General features: G+C 35.5%; 1 protein-coding gene across 1 annotated transcript in view; it reads left to right on the plus strand.

Moving 5' to 3' along the window:
• The window catches only part of ADAMTS19 (ADAM metallopeptidase with thrombospondin type 1 motif 19), a 275,937-nt gene that overhangs the window by 157,392 nt on the left and 106,081 nt on the right, over positions 1-12,464 (plus strand). The window contains exons 9-10 of the mRNA XM_006060222.4: positions 1,868-2,008; positions 3,447-3,597. Coding sequence (XP_006060284.3) covers positions 1,868-2,008; positions 3,447-3,597 — 292 coding nt within the window. The remainder of the gene's footprint in view (positions 1-1,867; positions 2,009-3,446; positions 3,598-12,464) is intronic.

Genomic DNA, 12,464 nt, shown 5'->3' on the forward strand with positions numbered 1-12,464 from the left:
AGGAAATGGCAACCCACTCCAGTATTCTTGCCTGGAGAGTCACGTGGACAGTGGAGCCTGGTGGGCTGCTGTCCATGAGGTTGCACAGAGTCGGACACAAGTGAAGCGACTTAGCATGCATGCATGCATTGGAGAAGGAAATGGCAACCCGCTCCAGCGTTCTTGCCTGGAGAATCCCAGAGACAGAGGAGCCTGGTGGGTTGCTGTCTATGGGGTCGCACAGGGTTGGACACGACTGAAGCGACTTAGCAGCAGCAGCAGCAGCATAAAATTATTTAATTGAAGTTTATATACTCCTTTTTATGGTGTATGACACTTAGAAAATGACACATAGAAAGTTCAAGAGAATAAGGAACAACATAATATTTGGGAAACTACAAGTCATTTGCTCTTGCTGAAAAGAAATGCAATAAATGGCTTGGAAGGAGATTAAGAAACTACGTGCCATGTTAAAGAGCTGGAAATTGCTATATAGGTAATGGAAAAGCAGACGAATGGCAGCCCGATTGTGTTTTTAAATAGATCTCACTGGAGCAGGGCAGGAGGAGAAGGGAGAATGCTGCCCAAAATTAGAGGCACAGAACCCACTTAGAATGCCACAGTAATTGTCAAGGTTAAATTATTTTATAATCCTCTTTAATAGTAACAAAAGGAGTTGAAAGGAGGTCAGAGTGGAAAGAAATATTTAGAAAACATATTAGCAGGGCTTGCCCTTAACAATTAGTAAATAAAATAGCTTGGGTGATAATTTAGAAGAGGAAGGAATAAATGATGACCTAAAGATCCTTGGTTTGGCAAACTGTGTGGCTAGCAAAGGCACAAAAAAGAGAAAAGAGGGAGAGAATACAGGAGTACATGGAGGTTTGAAAGAGAAAATATTAATGGCAGTTTTTAAGACATACTGAATTTAATATTATTCTAATACATCCATTAGAAGATAAGTCAGAGTTTTAGATCAGAGTTCCAACTTAGAGCACCAGATAGGATTCAAGAGAAAAGATAAAGATGACCAAGAGCATGAAGGTTTCCCAGGGACAGTTTGTGTTTTATGATGCATGGAAGAAGACTGTCTCGTGAAGCAGCTGTGGGAAACAAGACTTTAATGTGGCTTCAGATTTGATAAAAGGAATGAATCAAGGATATTCAGGCAAGAGCAGGAATCTAGTGTGCTTGAATAGAAACTTCAGTATTTCTGTGTTTCATACCTACTACTGTGTGGAAAATAACATAGATTATACTGACATAGGTGAACTAAACATGTTATTTACTGACTGGGAAAATTTTTTAATAATAAAAACATTGATTTTAATAATAAAAACATTTAATAATAAAAACTTTTAATCTAGAAAATATTTTATACTAAATAAAAACATTGACCTTTAGGTAAACATAATTTAAAAAATAATATGAAATTAATTTTATTTTTACATTTAAAACTAATTTCTCTCTGAATAGACTGGTGGTTGCCAAGGGAGCAGGGGGTAAGAGAGGTATAAATCGGGAGTTTGGGACTAACAGATGCAACTGGTATATATAGAATGGATAAATACCAAGGTCCTACTCTATAGCAAAGAGAATTATATTCAATATCCTGTGATACACCCTGATGGAAAAGAATATGACAACGAATGTGTGTGTATGTGTGTGTATATATACACACACACATATATACATATATATATGTATAACTGTCATTTACCATAAAGCAGTAATTAACACATTGTAATTCAGCTATACTTCAATAAAAAATTAAAATTAAAACTAATTTATCTCATTTTAATGATTTAGCTGTCATTTAATTGCAGGTATAATACGTTAAAATATCTATCTAATATAATTTTCAAATTTTAACTATATTCCAAATCAGCATGGGGATTAATCATGACAATGACCACCCATCATGTGCTGATGGTCTTCATATCATGTCTGGTGAATGGATTAAAGGACAAAATCTTGGTGATGTCTCATGGTCCCGATGTAGCAAGGAAGATTTGGAGAGATTTCTAAGGTACTGAGGTCACTTGCTGTTGTTGTGTCATGAATGTGTGTGTGTGCCTGCTTCCTCTACCACCCTGGTGTGTGGCATGGCAGAGTGGAAAGGGCATGGGTTAGGAATCAAGGCGCTTGGTTCTAATCCTGGCTCTCCACTGGCTCATGGTGTCAACTGGGACATATTATTCAACCAACTCGTGTCTTAGTTTCCACATTTTCAAACAAGAGAGGAGGCAAGATGATTTGTAAGGTTGAAAATTATTGCAATGATAAAAAAATGTTGTATAATATTAAATTGCCTCTTCAGAGGGTTAGAATTTCTTCAGAAATTCTGTGGAAACATTCTCAATGCTCATCACTCTGCATCTGTTGTTATCAAAAACCTCTTTAACAAAAGCTCCACCTTTCTACTTCGTAGTTCTAAACTCTGAGTCTTTTTGCATTAATCCATAATTTTCACCATTATTATAGTCCTTGATTCTCCTCTTTTCAACATTCAGCTGGCAATATTAGCTTTTGCCTGGTTGGGAAACAAATGAAAAAGAGTATTATTGTTCTGATTTTCACTTTAAAGCCCTGTTCTTTACTTATTTCTTCAGTAATAGAAGGGAAAGCTGAAGCAGTACCAGTAGGAGATATGCAAAGTCCCAGTCACTAAGTGAGAGACAGATGCTTAAAGTATTCAAAAATCTAAGTAAGAAACATAGAAATACCTAACTAGCTAAATTCGCTACTCAAATTTATTTTTCCATACTATTTAAATTGTCAAGTTAATTTTTTGTCAAATGAATAAAAAATCTACCAAAATGTATTTATTACATTACTATAGCTCTTTCCAGAAACATGTACAATGTCATCTGGGCATGCTCTTCCTCACTGAAGCAACAACTCCTCTGTAGGCCCCCGTGAGTGTGTGGTTTAGCTTAGTTGTCTTCTCATGAATCAGAACTATGATAAAATTAAATTTTACCCCATAAATAGAAGTTGTGGTGCAGTGTCAAGTCCAAAAGTATTCCTACTATTAATAGTCACTTGAGCATGATTTTCCTAGATTCTTTAAATCCTTGAATATAGTTGGTTTCTTACCTTCATACATTACTTTTAAGCAGTTACTCTCTGAGACTGAGCTTCTTCACGTTACAAATGTGTAAAATAATAACCACCTCACAGTGTTGTGTAGATGAGCTTAATTAATTCAAATGAAAGATCTTTAAAATCAAAAAGTTCTATTAACTTGAACATTGTTTTATTAATATTGATAGGATTATTGTAATAATTGTAAACATATGGTTCTCATATATGAGATAATTTCCATGAGCATTCAATAGAAGAGCTTATGAATAAAAGCAAGAACATATTTAATAGTATTAAAATGTTTGCTATTGCTACATTAACTAATTATAACAACTTTTTGCAGTTAATTCAGAATGTCACACATATCTGCATATTGCCAGGTCAAAGGCCAGTAACTGCTTGCTGCAGACAAATCCCCACAGTGTCAATTCTGTGATGGTTCCTTCCAAGTTGCCAGAGATGACATACACTGCTGATGAGCAATGTCAGATTCTATTTGGGCCATTGGCTTCCTTTTGTCAAGAGATGCAGGTAAGAGTTGTATCAAGGTGCAACCTTCTAAGTGTGTATTCATCCGTTATTTAGAAGTATTGGTGCTCCAAAGAACCCCAGCATCGGAAAGATGGATTTTTCTAGGAAAGGTTTCTTCATTTTTCCCCTGCCTTTTTGAAAGTGGTAGAAATTGGTGTCAGTATTGAATCAAAGTTAGGAAGGAATGATCCAAGAATTTCTACTTCAAAAATGACACTTAAGTCAGGGAAACCTTTGCTTTATGACAGTTCATTGCTTTTATTTATTTATTTTTTTTTTTAGGTTCACTAAATTTATTTTAAAAATCATAAAACATTTCTTACAAAAGAGCATTACATTCTGCACACTGCTCTGAATAGATGCCAGGGACATATGGACTACTGTTACTTTTCCTCCCTGTCCCACCACCCCAAATGTTACAGTGACCACAAAGCAAAGTGTTCACAATAATTACATGGGGGGACTTCTTTAAACCACCAACAATGAACAAAAATTAAAATTCACTCACTCTGCTGCTGTTTCAAAATTTCAATGTTAGTTTTCGCACACCCTCCCCCACCCCCACCCTGTTTGTAAGGAACTAAAACATTACATCTGGTGAACAGCAAAGATTTAAATGTCTCTCTTACATGGTAGATATCTGGGTGAAAATGTAATATAAACAATGTATGAACATGTAATTACAGAGGATGGATTATTTAATGCTTTATTAATTATTTAATCCTGAAAATAAATATATTCTATAGGAATAGAAAATAGAGAGTACATTTCTGATAGTTAAACTAGAAGCAAAGGGTAAATGTCTGATGGTAAACTAAGCAATGTTTGTATATTAGTATTCAAATTGATGACTCAGTCCAATTTTCCCATTCTAGGATAATCTGAAAGACTGAGCAAAATGACTCTCTTAATTGATGTAAGAAATTAGCTCTATTTACCCTTCCTTTTCTCTTTTTGGCTCTCTTCCTGCAGCTCATCGCTTTGCTGCCCATTTCCTCCTACCTTTCCAGTACACATGCTTGCACACTCTTTGTATTTCAGGCTTAAACTCACAGTCATGCTTGGAGTGAATTGATAGCTGTATTTCACTGTACCTAACTTTCTTTGATTGCCTGAAAGGAGTTTGGCTTTGTTGAAGATAATGCTGGCTTGAATTACTGGCAGAATAATTAAAATCCATCATAAGGAGAAGATTATATGGCATTATGACATATTTTATGCTCTCTCTGCTTTGTTGTTCTTATCAGAGTTGTTGTTATTTTCCTTTTATTAACTCTCTACCTTAGTGTGTAGGCTCCATGAGGGGAGAGTGTTTCTCCAGGGTCCAGTCCAGTGGCTGACACATGGTAGGCACTCAGTGAATATCTGACTTAAAAGGTCAAAATAGGTGAAAAGAAGTTGGAGCTGTGTTAAATGTGACGTGTGAAAGGATGTGTAGACTGTAATAAGCAACAACAGACCTCCAGAGGAATTGATATAGGTGTGTGATTATGAGTGGACACACAGGATGCACATGTGGCAGACCTATGGATGCTTGGACCTTGGCACTGGGTGTGGTAATTATGATAGTAGCCAGGTTGACCATCTGTTATCTGTCATAATATCTCTCTCATCTCATCTACCGATCTTCTTATCCACTCCACTCTTACCTCCACGGACTTTAAACAATCAAAAATTGGGTCACAGTCTTCTTTCTTGAATCATCATGGTACAATGAATGTTTTGAGGTCAAAAAGTTTGATTTCGCAGGTAGACACATCTACATGCAGAAATTAGCATGTTTTGGAAAACTGTAAGCTGTCTATGATTGCTATTGTACTATTGCGTTAGGAGATGGTTTCAGTTCATGTGCTATACAAAATTGATAGAGCTGAACAATGAAAAATGTTTACATTTTATGAAGTACCCGAAGTTTTAGAAAAACTCAGCAAATGATCAATTACAAACATAATTTTGGTTAATTTTAGATCATTTTTCATAAATACTATTTCTAAAAATTTTAGAAATTATTTTTAAGTCTGTATTGCAGTTGGTTAAATTTTACTAGTATCATTCCACAGTATTTATATTTATCTATTTATATTTATGACACTGTATTTATATTTATGATCTATTTTAATTCATACAGCAGTTATATGCCATAGTTATTATTCAGTTCTACATTATAGTTTAACAGTTTTGAGCCTTGTAGAAGTTAAAATAGCACAATTAAGTGATTATGCTTATGAAGAGGGTTTGCTAGATGCAAATCCAAAGAACAGAGTGTATGCAACTGCTATGTTCTACTGCTTTTTATGGAATTCACGCTTTTTTACATTGTCTTTTGTATGAGAAAATCCTTAGATTAGATCCTGTGTTTAAACTGAATTTTCTTTATTCCCTAGAGCGCTACACCATCAGGGTCAAGAAATATTTTAATTGATTTTTAAAAAACTTTTTCTAGGCTGTTTGCTCTATTCATATTTTTGCTTCTCACTAACCTACCTGTGTGTATTTTTTTTCTACCTCTGATGAAAGTGTAACAGTTTGTTAGGAGATCTTAAATCTGTTTCTCAATATCCTAGGAAGTTGCTTTGTTTTAAACTAGGCATTTTGCAAACAGAATTAAGTTTTAGGTTTTAAGTATCTGGAAATGTTCTTTTTTCCCTTGAAATTGTGTGTGTGTGTGTGTGCGTGTGTGTGTGTGTGTGTGTGTATACATATATACATATATATATATATATATGACATTTTTATTCATGAAAGTCGTTCAATCATGTCCGACTCTGCGACCCCATGCACTATACAGTCCATGGAATTAAAGCCAGATTTTTCTCTAGTTCAATCTGTGTATAATCTTCATTAAGGACAGCTTTCAAATAATGCCAGAAAGGATTGGGCTGCTATGGGCAACCAGGAAAAAGCAACGTCTCCTAATCAGAGTTTAGGTTGAAGAGCACTAACTGCAAAGGCATGAAGCCTGGGCTCTGACAGCGGTTCTGTCTCTTATTAGTGGTGTAACATTAGTCAAACCTGTTTTTCTTTCTAAGCCACAATTTATTGAACAAGAAGAGGAAGTGTTATAGAACAAGAAGAGGAAGTGTGTTATGTCTTAAAGTCTCTTAGGGCTAAGAGGCTGGACTTTAGTTCCAAAATCCAAAACACCATTCTGATACCGGCCTTGAAAATCACCTTTTCCATCCCAAACTGGTGGAGCTTGCAAAACATTAGGTAGGTAGGTAGGTAGCCAGGTAGGTGGGTAGGTAGATAGGGCCATAGAAGAAATTAAAAAAAAAATTAATCATTGATTTGATAAGTATAAAGTATACATTGAGTTCCAACTACTTTTTAGTCATTGTTCTATGTACTAATAACACAGTAGGAAGTAACGTCCACCTTCATGGAGCTTGAAGTTTAGCTGGGGAGACAGACAATATGTAAATACGTATGTAATATGCCATTTGGTAATAATGTTTTGGAGAAGCATAAATTCAGATGAGCAAGGTAAGGAATACAGCCAGGGATAGGAGAGTGGGAATGGTGGTATTTTATATAGGATAATCCGAGAAAGCTTCCTAAAGAAAGTGATGTTTGTTTAGAAATCTGAAGGAAGTCAGATAGCAAACCATACATTTATCTTGGGAAAAATATAAGAAGAAGAAACAGATAGCAAATGCCCTAAAATAGAGTTAGATTCATGTTTTAAGTTTAAGATGTCCATTGGACATCCAAGTAGAGATGTTAGTAGGTCCAGGATAGATATCTATCTAGAAGTCCTCAACAAGGAGATGATACTGAATTCACGATACTAAATTATTTATGACACTATGAAATGAGTTAGAAGAGGAAACACTCAAAGTCTGAGAACTTAATCACTACATTATATGGAGGTTAGGAAAATAAGGATAAAGTTATGACTAAAACTCTGAAGAAGTCTATTGGTAGGAATAGAACCAAGAGAAAATAGATCTTAGAGGCTAAGTGAAGACATTTTTCAAAGTGGAAATGTTTAAAAGTTCTAAAAGCTGAAGACAAGGGCAGTAAATGAAGTCTAAAAGTATGCAGTTGCTGTTTTTCCCACTGAGTTTGGGACAGTGTTACTTGAAGCTATCTTGACATGCATGAGCACCTGAGTATCAGGAGGTAGAAGTTAAAAATATAAAGTGAAGTAGTTATAAGTGTAGAAGATAGAAGAATTCTGTGAGTTAAGCCACACTCTTACACGTTCATAGAGAAGGCAATGACACCCCACTCCAGTACTCTTGCCTGGAAAATCCCATGGACGGAGGAGCCTGGAAGGCTGCAGTCCGTGGGGTCGCTGAGGATCAGATGTGACTGAGCGACTTCACTTTCACTTTTCACTCTCATGCATTGGACAAGGAAATGGCAGCCCACTCCAGTGTTCTTGCCTGGAGAATCCCAGGGACGGGGGAGCCTGGTGGGCTGCCGTCTGTGGGGTCACACAGAGTCAGACACGACTGAAGTGACAGCAGCAGCAGCAGCTTACACGTTCAGGTGGAAACATGTGAAGTCACCACATCTACCAGTCTGTAATCTAGACTTTATCCAAAACAAATCTCCTAGAAGGCAAGCTCCATAACCTCAAAAGCATCATCAGTCCTTTTTACCACTGTACCTCTGTCCCCTAAGAGTGTTCAGTAAGTATTTGTTAAAGCAATAAAGGAATCAACTGAATGATGGAATAATAGCTTTGAAATTTTACTCATAAAAATAATAATCAATTACTCACTGATTCTTAGCTGTATAATGTGTCCAGAGAATATGAAGGTAACCTTCTAAGATATTCATTCAATAGCTACATAAAAAACAACTTATAAGAGTACATAGCTTATGTTTCACAGCTTACACATGAGTTATCAGATATCCTTATGACCATCTCATTTTCAATAAGTTATAAATACGTGTTGAGTTGCAGGAGTAAGAATTCAGAGCAACTTTTCAACATGTGTGTTTCTGGTGCAATTTGAGATAATGGCAGTTGGCCCATAGTATTTGAGTTGGATGCTGCTCTTCTATTCTTCCTGACAGCTATATACAAGCACTAGGGACTCCAACATTATGTATGTGCTGATCTAATTAATGATATAAATTTACCCTTGAAACAGCAGCTTACATCTGCAAAATGTTTAAAGGCACAGCTGTAGAGATGCTTGTGGAACATCTCACCCCTCAGCAATAGTTGCTCACTCTTTTGCATGAATATGCTAAATTCTTGGATAGCCTTGTTCCTGGGTCCTGAGCATTGGTACCTCCAGTCCATCTGGCATCTTGTGCCTGAGCCAGCCGCAACTGCAATAAGTTATCTTCATGGCTACCTAAAATTAATTTGTCTGGCTAAGATGCAGAGGTATGGATGCTTCCTCAGATCAATAAGAAGTGTCTGCTTGAGGGTTACATTATTTGTGAAAGAAGAAAGTTTGCTAAAAAATAAAAATAAAAAATGAAGGCCTCCAGGAAACTTAAGATTCAGCCTTGAGTTTTGGGTTAGGCACACTGTGAGTTACATATATATTGTATAAAAAACTTGCCAGTGTAATTGAATCATATGGTGACTTAAAGTACCATAGAAAGACCAGTTTTAAATTTCTCTTACATTGACTTGATACATCAAAGTATGTAGGACTTCTAAAACCTCTCATTTGATCCAATGAACAGCCTGGCATTGAAATAAGTACCTTAGGAAGAATTCCAGAAGATTGAGTCTCTGTGATTTGGCATTGTGAAATTCCAGAGGCAATAAAAATTTGGACTAAAAACCTTATCATGAAATAGCTCTTGATGATAAGAAGTTGTTTGGGCAATGAATGCAGTATTGTTGATAAATGTATTGTTGGTAAATGAATACTGTATTGTTGATAAATTTAGCATTGATAAATTGTCGTTAAAATGGGTAAAGTTGAAGATTTTTACTATTCTTTCTTCCTATAAGTGGGATAAAACTACCAGGAATTAAATCTGCCTCTTTTGCCATCTAATCAAAGCTTCATCCTGTTCTTTGAGTGTTAGTACTATACAGTATGTGAGTCCATGAGTTGGATGGCAAATTACTTGACTGGATAATCTAGCTCTTTAATTTTTTCCCTTAGCACTACTTTTTTATGACTTCTTATTGACATGGGCTTTTATTTTTAGGTCTCTTTCTCTGTAAATTACCTATTTACATTTTGCCCATTTTTTAAGCTTTCTGTTTTTCTTGAGTTGCAGGAGTTCTTTCTATATTCTGTATTCTAGATGAGACTTTCTTATTACGTATAAAGTGTGTCATTATTTCACAAAGTGTGTCAAAGCGTGTCATTAGATTTTTATACACAATGTCCTTCTACAGTTTTAAAGTGGTTGAATCCATCAACTTTCCCCACTAGTCTGTGCTATTTTTGTTTTCTTGTGTGTGTATATTATTTTTCAGATTACTTTCCATTATAGGCTATTACAAGATATTGAATGTAATTCCTACTGTGCTGTACAGTATGTTCTTGTTGATTCTCTATTTCGTATACAGTAATGTGTATCCATTAAACCGGAACTCCCAATTTATCCCTCCCTTTCTTTTCCCTTTGGGAACAATAAGTTTGTTTTCTACATCTGTGAGTCTCTTCCTGTTTTGTAAATAAGTTCATTTGTCTCATTTTTTAAGATTCCTTATGTAAGTGATATGATATTTGTCTTCCTCTGTCTTATTCCACTTTATATCATAATCTGTAGGTCCATCTATGTTGCCACAAATAACATTGTTTCATTCTTTTCATGGCTAAATAATATTCATATATATATGTGTGTGTGTATATATATTTATACACACACACATACATAAATACACACACACACATACCACATCTTCTTTATCAGTTCATCTGTCAACGGACTTTAGGTTGCTTCCGTGTCCTGACTGTTGTAAATAGCGCTGCGGTGAGCATTTAGGTGCGTGTATCTTTTTGAATTGGGACTCTTCTCTGGATATATGCCCATATGTGGAATTGCTGGATTCCATAGTGGCCATACCACTTTACATTCTCACCGGCACTGTAAGCGGGCTCCTTTTTCTCCACACTGTCGCCACCATTTTTTATTTGTAGACTCTTTGATGATGGCCATTCTGACCAGCCTGAGGTGATATCTCACTGTAGTTTTGATTTGCATTTCCCTAGTAATTAGCGATATTAAGTATCATTTCATGTGCCTGTTGACCACCTGTGTGTCTGCTTTGGAGAAATAGCTAGTTAGGTCTTCTGCTAAAGAATGTATGGTTTTTAAAGTTCATTATCTGTGACTAAATCTTAAATGAAGCATATTAATATTACTATTCAAAATATCTGTTTATTTTGATTTGATTGATCTATTGGTGTTGAAAAGTTTAACAGAGGTGTTCAAATACCCAACTCTAACAACTGATTTATTAATTTTTCTCTGTGTTTCTGTCAATTATTTCCTTATATATCATTTAGTTATATTACAGTTACATATGTATTTATGACTTTTATCTGTTGATCTGTTTTTCTCTTTTGCATGTTTTATGGCTTGTGCCATAAAATCTATTTTGTATGTCATTAAAACCATTATCCTAGTTAATATTTATCACATTTTTATCTTCAACCTTTCCAGATAAAATAGAATCACAGATATAAATATGGCTAGATGGATATGTTTACTAGAGAAAAGCAATTACTAGATTTTGTATTTTTCTATTTAAACCAATGTAATAATTTTTTGGCATTTTCATCAGCTAGTTTAACACTTTCTATGTTGATTTAAATTAGTTTTATAAAAATTTTTGTCAACTTGTTTGTGTTTTATACTTATGCTCTATTTTTTGTGATTGTCTCCTCTACTGCTTTACATTTACAACAACATTTTCTTATACATTCAAAAGTCAGACATTCTTTATATCTGTTTGTAAGTATGACTGATCAGTTCTTTTTTCTTGATGAATAGTATTCCACTGGAACATCAGTTCCACCTCTTAGTAGACATCAGTATGTTAGCTATTATGAATCAAGCTATTCAGAAGATTTATGAATGTTTATTTGTATATACATGTTTTCATTCTACATTATTAATACATTAACATGTTATATATCAATGCATTAGGTTTTTTTTTGCAAACTCTGGGGTAGGGACTGGTGGCCTGTTTTTATAAATGAAGTTTTATACATTTAAAACTTCCAGAAGGTGACTGGAATACAGTCACCTTCTTTGTTCACACATTTTCTTTGGCTGCCTTCAAACTACAGTGAGTGATAAATAGTTACCACTGAGATCCCATAGCCTACAAGCCTGAAGTATATGCTGTATGGCACTTTATAGAAAGCGTTTACTGACCCCTGTCACAGCACATACTCTGCATTCAGTTATATTCCTCCAAAGAGTGTTTTGAGTTTTGTTTTCACAAACAATTAAGTTTGTTAGAATCAAACTGGAAACTATCTTATCTGCTGTGGATAGCACTTCATATGTTACATCAGCTCACTTTTTCCTTATTTCGAGTGTGTCCCTTGCATGCATGGTACAGATGCCACAGAAAGACCTAAGCTTCTGTGACTCTCTTCTTTTTGGGGCTTCCCTGGTGGCTAAAGAAGATGGTAAATAATCTGCCTGCAATACAGGAGACCCAGGTTTGATCCCTGGGTCAGGAAAATCTCCTGGAAAAGGGAATGGCAGCCTACCATGGGCATAGAACCCTGGTGGGCTACAGTCCATTGGGGTCACACAGAGTCGAACATGACTGAGCAACTAACACTTCAAGTTTTGACAGCTTTGACCGCATCCGTTTCTGTCTTCATGAGTCTAAAAAGATGGCATGTGTTACTTTAACCATTGTGTCATGCCATGACCACAATCCACTGTCAGATCAAAGCCACAAAGACACTGAA

Source organism: Bubalus bubalis, chromosome 9, assembly GCF_019923935.1.
Source record: "Bubalus bubalis isolate 160015118507 breed Murrah chromosome 9, NDDB_SH_1, whole genome shotgun sequence".
NCBI lineage: Eukaryota > Metazoa > Chordata > Mammalia > Artiodactyla > Bovidae > Bubalus > Bubalus bubalis.